General features: G+C 51.3%; 1 protein-coding gene across 4 annotated transcripts in view; it reads left to right on the top strand.

Annotated features, from left to right (window-relative positions):
• BMP1 (bone morphogenetic protein 1) overlaps positions 1–13,617 on the top strand; it is a 38,103-nt gene that overhangs the window by 10,963 nt on the left and 13,523 nt on the right. For 3 of the 4 annotated variants that reach the window (XR_016019020.1, XM_019714355.3, XM_019714347.3), the window contains exons 5-12: positions 96–274; positions 1,045–1,150; positions 2,612–2,736; positions 3,300–3,415; positions 10,274–10,376; positions 11,830–11,946; positions 12,207–12,352; positions 12,482–12,677. Coding sequence is in view for 3 of the 4 variants with exons in the window: in XM_019714355.3 (XP_019569914.2) it covers positions 96–274; positions 1,045–1,150; positions 2,612–2,736; positions 3,300–3,415; positions 10,274–10,376; positions 11,830–11,946; positions 12,207–12,352; positions 12,482–12,677 (1,088 nt within the window). In the remaining variant the exon portion in view is untranslated. Of the gene's footprint in view, positions 1–58; positions 275–1,044; positions 1,151–2,611; positions 2,737–3,299; positions 3,416–10,273; positions 10,377–11,829; positions 11,947–12,206; positions 12,353–12,481; positions 12,678–13,617 lie in introns of all 4 variants that reach the window. The other variant, XM_019714369.3, reaches the window with a different exon arrangement.

The raw sequence follows: 13,617 nt of genomic DNA on the forward strand, positions 1-13,617 counted from the left end.
GTTGCTCCCCACCCCCCTGGCAGCCTAGCCCGGCCCCTGAGTGGATGCACTCCCCCAGCTCGGGACCGCCCCCCTGAGCTGGCCCCGCCCTCCAGGTGCTGCTCCTACGTGGGTCGCCGTGGTGGGGGCCCACAGGCCATCTCCATAGGCAAGAACTGTGACAAGTTTGGCATCGTGGTCCATGAGCTGGGCCACGTCATTGGCTTCTGGCACGAGCACACAAGGCCAGACCGGGACCGCCACGTCTCCATCGTGCGCGAGAACATCCAGCCAGGTACGCGCTTCGATCTGGGGTGGGGGATGGGGGTTGGGGGGGTGCACTGTGGCTCCTGCCCCAGCCCCTGCTCCAGGGCCCCTGGTGGGGACGGCAGCTGCTCCCTGGAGCCATCACCTTTGGTCAACTCAGCATATAGTCTTAGCCCTGCCCAGGGCAGGTTGGTGCAGACCCTACCCTGGAGGCATCTGCTCTGGCGAGTGGCAGCTCAGGGACCACAGATCAGTTGTGGAGCTACTGTGTGTGTGCAGTGGGGAAGGGGCCAGGTCCTGGACACAGGAGCCATCCCGAGCAGCCAGAACCCAGCTGGCCTTCAGGGTGGTGTTTGGGGAGGGGTCGACCTGTCCCTCATGCTGCCACAGCCTTTCTCTTCACTTACCCAGTCTTCTGCCCTTTGTTCTGTCCTCTAAGGGTTTTTTCTCTCTCCTTTCTCCTCGCTATGCTCTCTCTTCCCTCCCTTCCTGTTTCCTCCCTCTCTCCCCAGGCCTCCTCCACTCTTCACTGCTTTCATCTTGCTGTGGTTCTAGAAATGGGCACTTCCTTCCCATACTCCCTTGAGCCTTCCCTGCAACACGTCCTCCTTCACTCTGCCCCTCTGCTGGACACTCTTCTAGAGACCCGCCCCTCCCCCCAAGCTTCCCTTGGCTGCTCCCTGGACCCTCAGGTAGGGGGGCATCTCTCCAGTACAGGGAGGACCCCTTTCCCCATCCTGCATCCTGCACAGACCTGCCCCCTCCTACCCCCCCACACCCTTTTCCTGGTCTTCGCAGGGCAGGAGTATAACTTCCTGAAGATGGAGGTCCAGGAGGTGGAGTCCCTGGGGGAGACCTACGATTTCGACAGTATCATGCACTATGCCCGGAACACGTTCTCCAGGTGAGAGATGGGCCTGGTCTCTTCTGGGGCAGCCCAGCCCTGCCCTCTGTGGGCCTCCTGCTTTGCACCAGGCTGCCCTGGTAGGGTAGTTAGCAAGGACAAGAGTGGGTCCTGGGTAGCTGCAGCCCCCAAGCAGAGGACCTGTGGTGCTGCCCGCCTGCTTCTATCCTCTTCTACCGTGGGCCCATGGCAGGGCCAGGACTCACAAAGTGTAGGTTCGTCACCTAGAGTTGTGCGTACCGCGCGCACCTGGCCCAGGAGGCTGAAATCCAGCCACTCGGCAAGCCGCGCGCTGTGGCCCTGAAACTGTGTCAGCCCAAAGGAGCTGAGCTTATCCCTCCTCTGAAGACCGAAGGGGGACACATTTTTCTAATTGGGAGCACCCTTTTCTCATCCGTCTGCCTTTTGGTAATTGGCAGATTTGCGCAAAGACTGGATTCTGCTCTGGACCAGCTCCCTCCCCACCTCACAAGCACATACACACCTACTCTTTATCCTGGGCCCAGGTTTCCAGAGTTACAGCCAGAACCCCAAGGTAGTGGGCCAACCTCCCCCACACCAGCTTCTGAGCCTTGTGTTGTAACCGACCCTCGTCCTCCTCACCCTCCTTCCCGTTGGACTTTTCCCACGCCTGCCTCTTTCCTCATCCTCTATCTGCCCTCCCGCTCAGTCCCAGACAGCAGCCCTCCCCCCTCTCCTCAGTTCTCCTAGACCCACTCTTCCTGCCTCCAGACCTGAGGGAACGGAGACCAAGGAAGGGTGGTGAGGTCATCCTTCTCCCCACATCCGCAGGGGGGCCTGTACATTTTCTGCCACATCCCTCCCTTCTCCCTGCTGAGTCCCACCCAGCTGGTGTGAGTCAGGGGCCCTGGGGAGGTGGAGCTGCCTGCTTCCCCTTCTCTCAGATGGAAACACCCAGGATTTCACAGGCAGGAACTGGGAGGGCTGAGACATTGATGGATCGTGAGCTGGTGGGGCTGTCCCAGGGTCTGGTCTGGCCACGGTGGAACCTGCCCTTTGGCTTTGTCCCAGGTGCTTTCAGAAGCAGCCATGCCAACAGGGTAAAGCATTGGCACGGGGTCATCCTGGGAGAAGTGCAGTCAGGGCTGAATTAGCACAGGGGCCACAGAAGCTGACTGGGTGCGGCTGGAGATATGATTGACAAGGGGTCTGAAGCTCTCCTGGGGCTGGGAGTTGGGGCCAGGTTGAGTGGGGCACCAGTGGGTCCCTGACCTCCCAAAGTGTTTCTGGGGCTCCCCCAGTCTCCTGTGGTGTGGCTGCCACGGAGCAGGGTGGCTGCTGGTCAGTGGGCAGCTTAATGACAGGGTGAGATGTCTCCACCCGTCCCTGACCCCGTTGCGGAATGTCTGGGCTCTGGCAGGGCCGTGACCTTGGACGCACACAGGCATGCCACCCCTCTTTCCATCACATTCTCACCCAGACTGGGCTTGTCCTCCTCAGGGGCATCTTCCTGGACACCATTGTTCCCAAGTACGAGGTAAACGGGGTGAAACCTCCCATCGGCCAAAGGACACGGCTCAGCAAAGGGGACATCGCCCAGGCCCGAAAGCTCTACAAGTGCCCAGGTTGGGGCAGGGAGGGACGGGCCAGGGAGGAGCGGAGGGTATGGCCCCAGGCAGGCAGAGGCCAGGACTTGGGACCAGGGAGGTTAAAGCTGTGAGTCTTAGAGAAGGCCAAAGCTGCCTGGTGGAGGGGGCCCTCAGGGAGGGGCAGTGTTCAAGTTATGGACCAAACTGGAACTAGAATCAGGTGGTGGTGAAATGCTGAGCCACCCACTTTCTGAGGGTCTGGGAGAATGAGGGGCACTAGGAGCAGAAAATGGGGAGAGCAGAGCAATTCTCAGGGAGTGAGGAAGAGTGAGGTCCACCACAGGAACCTGACCTTAACTCTAGAACCCACTTGCCTTGACCACAGGGCACCCTGTAGCACTAGGCAGGGAGATCGGATGGTGTGAGCTTGTCTGTGAGAAGGGGGTGGATCTTAAAGGGACAGGACCACCCAAGACCCTCCCCTCTCCTCAGCCATTCTCCTCTCCCCCAAGGATGCTAGGGTGCAGGGTGGGGAAGCCTGAGGTTTGGGGAATCGGGTGCCTGCAGCCAGCTACCCAAACATTTCCTTTCCTTGACAGCCTGTGGAGAGACCCTTCAAGACAGCACAGGCAACTTCTCCTCCCCTGAGTACCCCAACGGCTACTCTGCCCACATGCACTGCGTCTGGCGCATCTCTGTCACACCTGGGGAGAAGGTAACTAAACGTCTCCTCCTGTCAGGGCTGCAAAGTAGGAGCACATAGTCAGTGTAGTGTGAGCGACCAACCAGGAGACAGTAAAACACATCCACCCCACACGAATGACGCAGCACGACAGTGAGGAGGGGCTTCTACCAGTAGTTGTAAGTGAAGGCTAACTCGCAAGTAGCACTTACTGTGTGCCAGGCACTTTTCTAAATGTTTCTCGGATCCATTTACAGGCTTTTCACATGGAGTCTGGACCTCTCACCCACCCCTAGACCTTCTGAGTCCTTTGTATTTTTATTGCTCCCAAGAGTCAGCATTAAGACTTTGTTTCCCTTGATTGGAATATGGTACTTAATGTGCTAGTGCAGCCTTAAGTAGCCTTGAGCTGGATTAGGTTTTATTTCTGGTCACATTGTTCATTCCAACAGTGCTCAAGATCATTTTGAATCTGAACTGCACCTTCCAACAGGTAGCCATCCCTTTTACTCTGTCATGAGCTCATTTGGTAAGCATGCCTTCTGGGTCTTCGGAACCGGGTCTTTGATCAAAATGTTGAATGGGACATGAATCAAAACAGATATAAGATCTCCCTCTGCACTGACGGTGAGCCATTAATGGGTAGGTTTTAGGCAGAGTTGTTCCACCAGCTATGACACCACTTAATGTCATTACCATCCAGCCACAGGTCACCACCTAGTTGACCAGGATGTGCGCTTCTTCTGAGACCACTCCATTGTCATCTTTATATCCCTGGCACAGGATGTGGTTAATCAATGCCAAATATGTAGATGAATTGCCTAACCAAATCAAGTCTACTGTTCCACTTAGTAAAACCCCTTTTAAAAAGGAAGTGTAATTTGTGACATGCCTTGTTTCAAGTTAACCCCAAGTGACTCCTAGTCATCAAATGTTTTTTTCCTAAATGGTCACAAACCATCTGTTTAATTGGAAATTGACATTCAGCTCGGTGGTTTGCAATTCCCAGAATTCACTCCAAACCCCTCCTCCCAACACACACATGCAACGCGCACCACATACAACCCCTCTGAAATTGGGAAAGCTTTTGTTCTGAGTTCTCAAAATTACAGACACTGATCACATCTGCAAGTTATTTGAATGTCTTCTGATGTCATTCTTGAGCCTAGACACAAGAGCCAACTTAAAGAGGTGCTCACTGACTCCTTATATGTTATTGAACTTCATTTACTTTCAAAACTATGCTTATTTTATTTTTGTAATTTGAAGATTATTTCATTAATGGCAGATTTTTACTGAAGGTTGAGTCATTCTGTCATCTTTCTTGGTTAACGTTCTACCATCTTCCCTTAAAAGTGAACCCATCCCTTCCTTGTACTTGTTCTGAATCTAACTTAAAAATTGCGATCCTTTTTGCTATCTTGTACTGACTGTGCCCCGGCTTCCTTCATCCCTCTGCCAAGGGTCTTCACTATTCCAGCCTTTGGAAATCTCACCACAAATAATAATAACAACTAATGATTATGGAGCATGTGATTGGCCAGGCATGTGTTAAGATCTTTATGTGTTATATCTTTTAATTAGCACAACAATATTATTATAGGCGGGGCACTAATGATGCCCTCATTTTGTATAGGAGAAAAAAGCAAACTTGGAAAAATTAAGTAACTTGCCCACAATCTCATAGAACCTGAATTATGACACAAAAGTCTGCGATTACAATGCTGTGTGTATTCTAAGGCCCCGTCCCATTTCTGCAACTACTGAAGTGCCCTTCAGCAAACCTGTGTACCCACTATGTGGCCAGCACTGGGGATGGAAATGTACATGAGACAGCCCCCGGCCCCAAGGAGCGCAGAGTAGGGTAAAGCGTTCCTTTCTTTCCTGTTGAGAAGGTTTGCTCAGTCGGCAGGGGCGTGGCAGCTTGGTCAAGCTCTGTTTTCTTCCCTGTTCCCCTGGGCTGGCATGGGCTGGCCCTAGTCTCTAGTGGACACATGGCTTTGCTGAGCCTCTGTGTGCCTCGGCCCTGCTCCCTCCATAATTCCAAGAAGACTTCCCATCCTTTATCGGAGGCCCGCCTGGAGGTCCAGGGAGAGATGTGGGCTGCAGGTAAAAATTCCAGGTTAATCAACGCATGGTTGTAGAAGTAGCAAAAAATAAAACCCACCCACGGTCCTGAATGAGACTGTAGAGTTGTAAGTGAAAGAAAGATAGAACCCTGGGAGACAGACTGTTTAAAAGGCCTGCAGAGGCTGGGGAGCCAGAAGAGGATGGCATCATACAATAACGGCCACTCTTTGTTACTTAACAATTACGTGCCAGGCAAAGTATCAGTCATCTTACCTGCATGACCTCATTATTCTTTAACAACGGTTCTGTGACATGGGCACGATATCCCTATTGGATAGATGAGGGAGCTGAGGCTCAAAGGGCATGAGTAAATGTGCCCAAGTATACACAGTAGTCGTGGTGGAAGCAGCATTCAATTCTAGGATTGTCTGATTCCAAAGTCTATGCTGTTTCAACAGTAAGCCTTAAATAAACCCACCGGTGTCAGCTGGTGGACTTTGGCCTCTGTTTGGCTGCTGAAAGGTTGTTTTCCACTGGCTTCCCAGTTCTTGGCTTATTGCCAGAAATGCAAACTTACCTTATACAACTGTGCAAGTCAGGAGTATGTCAAGCAAGAGAAAGAACCTCTTTGGAAGGCTTCTTTGAGGATCCACAGGTCTCTACACTGCACGTAATAAGCAGCTACCCTGAAGAGGATTTACAGCGTCGCCCGAGCTGGGAAGCCAGCCTCTGTGAGGAGGAAAGTGGTTTCAGAGGGAGATCATGGTCAAATGTTGCAGAGGAGTGAAGAAGATAAAAGTTTAACATGCCTTTTGGATTTATGAGTATCCACCCTCATTCTCATCCCTGCCTTCTGCTATCTTGCCTATTCTTCAAGTTCCAACCCCAATTCCACCTCCTCTGTAAGGCCTTCCCCGACTCCCACCTCTCATCCCCCAACCGACAGAGATGACCCCTCCCTCCTTTGCAAGGCCTGTGCAAGGCCTTCCCCTAAGTCCTGCTTCTCAGGCACTGAAGGGTGTGGGGCTCTGAGGATGGAGGGGAAGTTGAGGCTCATCCTTTGCCCAGCTGTCGGGCAAAATGATTGGCAGGCATGAGGAGGCCACATAGAGTGGTGGTTAAGGGCGTAAGTTTAAGAGCCAGTGGGCCTGGGTTTGACTCCCAGCTTTGCTCTTTATTGGGTGTATAATCTCGAGAAAGTTGCTTAACTTCTCTGTGCTTTTGTTTCCCCATTTGTAAAATGGGCCTGGTGGCAGTCCCTCCCTCATGGGGTTGCTATGAGGATTAAACTACTTGATGTCCGTGATGTGCTTAGAGCACTGCATATCACATAGTGAGAGTTCAGTCAACGTCAACTGCTATTCCCATTCTCTGTTCAGCATCTGATAAATGAGTGGGCCCTGGCCAACTTTCCTGGGGCCCATCTGCCTCCCTCTTACTTCCAGGATTCTGGTCTGAACCATTTCAAATATCAAAATATCTTAAGCAAACTCAACTCCACAGACATGTGTCAGACACCGTTGTAAACTTTAACTACATTAATTTAATTCCCCTCAGGCCTATGAGACAGGTATTATTACCTTTACCATCTTACAAATAAGGAAAGGAAGGCACAGAGGCGTTAGATGATGGGCCTAAGATGGTGCAGCAAGACCAGACTGAAGCCAGACAGTGGGTCCCCGAGGGGTGACATGTTCTCCCAATTCTTCCCTGAGAGCGTCCAACAAACACGAGGAGCACACGTGGGGTGCACCTGGAGACTCCGTACCCTGTATCTCATTGAATCCCCTGACTCCCCAGGGCAGTCATGGGGATCACCTCCATTTTTCATACAAAGACGCTGAGACACAAAGAAGTGAAGCCATAGGCCCAACATCAGGAAATGGTAGAGCTGGCCAGGTTTTCTTTGGCAAAGGGGAGTGCCCCTGCCACCAGAGCACAGCTGTTTCCACATGACAAGTTGTTACAACTCTTAATTAGACACCTCCGGTCTCAATATAGTCATGGCTCTGCCTCCTTGTAGGAGTCCCTAACCACCAGCACAGGTCGCTTCCTCCCGTGTGAGGCAACCTCTGGTGCCTCCTGCCACGTAGGAGGTCTCGGGTGGGCCCTTTGGGGTTCCGCCGGCTGGGTGTGTGTGGTTTCTTCTTTAGAGGGTCTGAGCCGATCCGCCCTGGACAGAGCCAGGGTTGTTTCCGAGGAGGAGGGGACAGTTGCTACTGTTCTTAGCACAGCTGGTGAGCAAAATTGATTGGCGGGCCCAGCGAGGCCACCCAGAGTCGTGGAGGAGGGTGTAAGTTTAGAAGCTAGAGTGCCCTCATTCGGCCCTCTGCATTCCTTCTTTCATCCAGCAACTCTTTAAAAGATATTTTTGTGTTGTTTATTATATGTAAGAGAACATATGCATGTTGTAAAAGTTTTGAACAATATAGAAATGCATAAGGTAAGAATGGAATATTATTGCCTTGATCCTCTTCCAAATGCCAGTCCTCAGTATGTCCTTCCATAACCTTCTAGGTGTGTGTGTGTGTGTGTGTGTGTGTGGTCTTCTGTAACTTGCCCTTCACTCAACAGTAAATCATGGTCATCCTTCCATGTCAGCACAGACAGATCTAACTCAGTCATTTTCATGGCTGCTTATCATACCATCATCTTGATGTCCCTTCATTTAATTATTTAATCATCCCCTGCAGGTCTCTATTGATGGATGTTGACAGAAGTTTTCCCAAGTTTTCAAAAATGCTACCATAAATATCTTGAAACTTATATTGTTATACACTCGGGCAAGTATTTCTATTGAATATATTCCTAAAAGCAAAAATCTATTCAAGAGATATTCATTAAGCACCTACTCTGTGCCATGCACCAAGGATTCCATAGTGAATTAAACTTCCTCTGCGATCATATTTCCTCATTTTCTAAAAGGATAAAATATAGGGTACTGGCTCCATAGCAAGAGCTGAAACAGATTTTTCAACCTGTTTTTCAAAATACCACGACTTATATTTTTATAAAAATACTGTCAAGGATTAATAATAATTATCAAGAGTGATATAGTGGGCTTTTCAAAACACGATCGCACTCGCTTACACCTCAGAGTACCACAGTTAATAAAAGGTCGCCAAACATAAACATACTTAAACTTATGAATCAAAAGAAAAGAAGGAAGATGGACCATGGGTCCAAGCTAGGTAAGGAGAGATGTGAGGAACTGAAGGTGACAGGCAGTGAAAATGCCATAGGCTCGGGGGATTGAAGGTCATAGTGAACTGGAAGGATTATGGGCTCAGTATATAAAGGGAGTGAACGAGGAAAAATTGGGGCATGTGGATGGAGAGTGGGGTCCTTGAACTTGAGATTCTGAAGGATGGGGTCTGGAGCACATGCTATGTGTGGCTGAGAAGGGGCAGAGACGGGGAGAGAGAAGGTTGTGGAACGGAGAGGCCAGGGAATGGAAAGAATTGTCGAGGTAGATACTGAAGTCACCAAGTATTTTGACAGGGCTGGTGTTAGAGCGTGACCATCAGCCAGAAGCTCTTCCTTGACTGGTCACAGGTCGCAGCATTGATACTGGCTGCAGACAGCGATTGCCAGCACCTGCTTTGGGATCTTTTTCATTCTGGCCTCTTTTTCTGTCTGCTTCTAATTCGGCAGTGAGCCAGAGGGGAGACAGACCCCTTTCTCCTCCAGCAGGGAACCCTGCTGGCACCACACAGGTGGGCCCCTTGGGCTTATCACGTGTCCAGTGCACACACCTCACTGTTCCCAGCAAACTGTTCTCTGGAGTTTCTGCTTGTTGGACTTAGAATACGCAACCGGTTTGGGAGCTCATTCTGGAAACTACTAAGGAAGCCATTTCCCTCCTAGAAAGTGTGCTTCTCTACTTATGAATGTGCTTTCCTACTGGGAGACTTGGTACTTAACAAGGTGTCACATTCCTCCAGGATTAGGTGAACATTTGGTGGGTTCAGAGGCTGAAAGGAGTTTGTGAGTGGGAGGCACTTGTACAGGGGCGTTGCCTGTACCTGTGAGGTACTGTGTCAGGGTGAAATGTTCTGCATTTTACCTGTGAAGTAGCTGAGGTTCAGAGAGGTTGGGTGATTTACCCAAAGACTCACACCAGGAAATGCAGAGGTGAGATTCAAATCCAGGCCCATGTGATTGGAGTCTTGAGGTTTTTTTCACTAAGTGATTTTTCATGCACATATCTTGTCCTTCTAAGTCCTGAGCTACTTGACAGGAATGTATCTTAAACTCATTCACGAGAAGGATTCAGATGGGGAAGGACATTCCCTTCTGCAGTTAACGTGACCTCGTATCCAGAGTCAGCATTCAGTAAAGATGTGATGATGAGTGACTTGGCCTGTCTTCCCTCTGCCTGTTCCCTCTGGGCCCTTCATTCCTATTTCAGCCCCTGTACCATACGCCACCTGTGTCCTTTCTCTCACTGAGGAGACCTCTTCCCAGGAAAGGTACTATGATTTATATGATTTAAGTTGACCATGAGGAGAGCTGGGTTTGTTTAACCCAAAGCCATGGCTCCTTATGAAGGGAATCAGTAAAATGAGCCTGCTCACGCACATATTCATGAGGCCACGCATTTTCAGGGAGGACTGGCCTGGGATATCTTGGAAGAATGCAGGACTCGAAACAGGCACACAGCTGGGGAGGAGTGACGTTTCTGTGCCAGGGAGCTTCTTAACTCTTTGTTACCCGCAGCAAACCACCTCATGAAAGCAGGGCCGTGGTCATGAGGCTGGCGGGTGAGGCCTGTGAGGTGTGGAGAGCAGCGTAACCTTCTTCCTCCCCCTGTTCCCCTAGATCATTCTGAACTTCACATCCATGGACCTGTACCGCAGCCGCCTGTGCTGGTACGATTATGTGGAGGTCCGCGATGGCTTCTGGAGAAAGGCACCCCTCCGAGGTAATGAGCCAGCCCACCCCTGCCTCCTCTGCAGCCGACTGCTTTAGAATGGCTTCATGCTCCCCCAGGACGGCCAAGGGCAGCACCCTGCTGTGGGAACCATGCCTGCGAGCTACATCACTAACTAGCTGTATGACATTGGGCAAGTCCCTTTCCCGGTCTGGACCTCAGGGTCCTTGGTATAGGGCCTCCCTCAGAGTGGGTCTCCCTCAGAGTAGCTGTCCATGTACGGGTGGCGGGAGTCATCTGAGTTGACAGAGGGAGATGAACAACCTATTCTGTGCATCCCCACAGTTCCAGGCTCTCTTCCTCATCTGAGTGATTTCAGAGGCTCCATTTTCTTTGTCTGCAAGGTCTGGCCTGAGGGTGCCCACAGTGCCGTCTGGTACACCATGAGGGCTCCCGCCATGGCACAGTGGCAGCTACCTACGTGGCACAGTGGCCCAAACTTGTTTACACAAGGGGGTGGTGAGTGAGTAGGGAATGAGTGGGTCAGAACCAAAAGAGAGAAGGTGCTTTAACAGACATAGACTTAGGGCAAAGAGAGGTGCTCTAAGAGAGTATTGGCATCGAGCCTGAGGAGCTTTATGAATTCTCCTTCAATCTGGACACCATTCTAAGTAACTCAAGACTGCTCCTCAGCAGTAGAACCTTTGTCCCACAGCCTGCGCCGGCAGCAGGCTGACAAACCCTTGCTAATCATATTTTCCCCCCAGTTTCTGATACTCGAATATCTCTTATTGCCCAAAGCAGCTGCTATTACAACACTTCCTTCCTGTAGCCGTGTGAGCTTTTCCAAGATTGCAGTTTCTTTTTATAACTTACATCCCTAGGTCAGCACCCCCTGTCCCTTCCTGAAAGTTGGGAAACATCCATCTTATTAAGAATACACAAAGCATCCCTGGTTGATTTCTTGACTACGAAGAATTCCACAGATGGCCAGCCTCATCCACTTGTGTGGATTCTTGTCGGGTTTTATTTCTAAGGGGACATTTTCTAACTCAGTCCCCGGATCCTGGGATTTATCTGCGGTCCTGTGGCATCCTCTGCATTTGATCAAATGACACATTTTATAATGTACAAGAAAAGCTGTCTTCATTCTTTCTTATTGTTTACATGGAGATCAAGTAAGAAAATATATGTAATGATGGTAATATGCTCTCATGTACAGTTGGTTATTGTGAGGACTCACCTTTCCTCCTAGAACCAGACTCATATCCTATCTCTCAAGTACATGAAATCCTCTAGAAGGGTACTGGCTCTTCAAGGCCAAGCTGGACCCAGGACCAGACACAGGCCCACTGAAGGGTGTGCAGTCTTGGGAATATATGCCAGAGCCCCGGAGCCCCCCAGACAGGTGGGGCAGGCTTCCTGGAGGGACAGCCCTGGTGCAAGAAGGGGAGAGGGACTCACTGCGGGCCCCCCTGCCCCTCTGTCCACACCATCTGCGCAGGCCGCTTCTGTGGGGGCAAACTCCCCGAGCCTATCGTCTCCACCGACAGCCGCCTCTGGGTTGAATTCCGCAGCAGCAGCAACTGGGTCGGGAAGGGCTTCTTTGCAGTCTACGAAGGTACTAAGAATGGAGGATAGGGAGGAGTCAGATGTGGGGTCCCTGGGCATCCTAGAACCAGCCCCTCCTGGCACCCTAGGGGCAAGATTGAGTGCCCAGGAGGGAGGAGGAAGCAGAGATCCAGGTGGGATTGGCTGGGATGGGGAGGGGGGGCCCCCTGGGACGCTGGGGGGATGTAGGAAAGGGAGTGGGGCTCTCGAGCAGGGCAGAGCATTCTCACTGGCCTCCCCTTTTTCCCACCTCACACTGTGTCCCCAAAGCCATCTGTGGGGGAGATGTGAAAAAGGACAATGGCCACATCCAGTCGCCCAATTACCCAGACGATTATCGGCCTAGCAAAGTCTGCATCTGGCGGATCCAAGTGTCTGAGGGCTTCCACGTGGGCCTCACCTTCCAGTCCTTCGAGGTAGGTCCGAGACCCTGCGATCCTTTCGGGCCCCAGTTGCCCCCAGGGCAGCCCACCTCTCTGAGGGCTTCTGGATGTTGGGTTCTGGCAACCAGAGCTTCTCCTGCTGATTGAGCCCCCGACACCCAGATCGAGCGCCATGACAGCTGTGCCTATGACTACCTGGAGGTGCGTGATGGGCACAGTGACAGCAGCACCCTCATCGGGCGCTACTGTGGCTACGAGAAGCCGGATGACATCAAGAGCACGTCCAGCCGTCTGTGGCTCAAGTTCGTCTCAGACGGATCCATTAACAAAGCTGGCTTCGCTGTCAACTTTTTCAAAGGTGCCTCCTACCCTGTCCTTCCACCCCACCCACCCCGTGGCCATTCCGTCTCCTCCTTTCTTTCTTGTTATTTTCTTATTTCATTGTTAAATCTTATTTCATTGTGGTAAGAATGCTTAGCGTGCCAACAACCCTCTGAACACGGTGTTTAAGTGTACCAGACAATATTGCAGACCGCAGGCACTATTGTTGATGGACGGTTAGTCTGGTTCCACATCCTGGCTATTGTGAATAGTGGTGGGATAAGGTCATTCCTTCTTCATTCACCCATTCGACACAGAGACTGTGAGGGATGCATAGATTCTGGCCCCCTGCCCTTGAATTTATGGCCTAACTGGGGAGAAAAGGTCAACCCCACTGAAAAACTGTATACCTCATTGAGGAAATGACAAACTTACGTAAGAATAGCTGAGACATGGTAGGTGCTCGATTATGAATTGAAATGACAACACAGGAGTCGCTTTCATGTCCAACAGTTTGTACGGAAGGAGGGCCCATAAGGCCTAGAGGCAGGAAGTGCTGTAGGAGGTAGGCGCTCAGGGCGGAAACCGGGCAGCATGAGCAATTTATCAGCGTGACCTTGGGCAGAGGGTTCTGCCTGAACCTCATTTCCTCCTCTGTAAAGTGGGGGTGGTAATATCCCCTCCATCACAGGCTTCATGTAAGGATGGAAAGAGAAATGAAAGAATAGTTCTTAGATAGGACCAGCGTAGGGGAGGCACTAGGAAATGTTGGTGGCCACCAGCCCAGCCAGTGTGAGCAGAAGGAAGGCTCTGTAGCGTCCCCCTGTCCCCTCCTTCACGTCACTACCTATCCCTTTGGGGCTCTGATGAGAAGAATCCCCAGGGGACCGAGTGGGTCCTGAGCAGTCATGGGGTGTCGGGGGGCCCTGGAGGCCATGGCCTCAGAGCTGAGTGGCTCAAAGCTGACTTCCTGCTCT

The sequence above is a fragment of the Rhinolophus sinicus genome, chromosome 15 (assembly GCF_057876585.1).
Source record: "Rhinolophus sinicus isolate RSI-liver-muscle chromosome 15, RSI-T2T, whole genome shotgun sequence".
Taxonomy (NCBI): domain Eukaryota; kingdom Metazoa; phylum Chordata; class Mammalia; order Chiroptera; family Rhinolophidae; genus Rhinolophus; species Rhinolophus sinicus.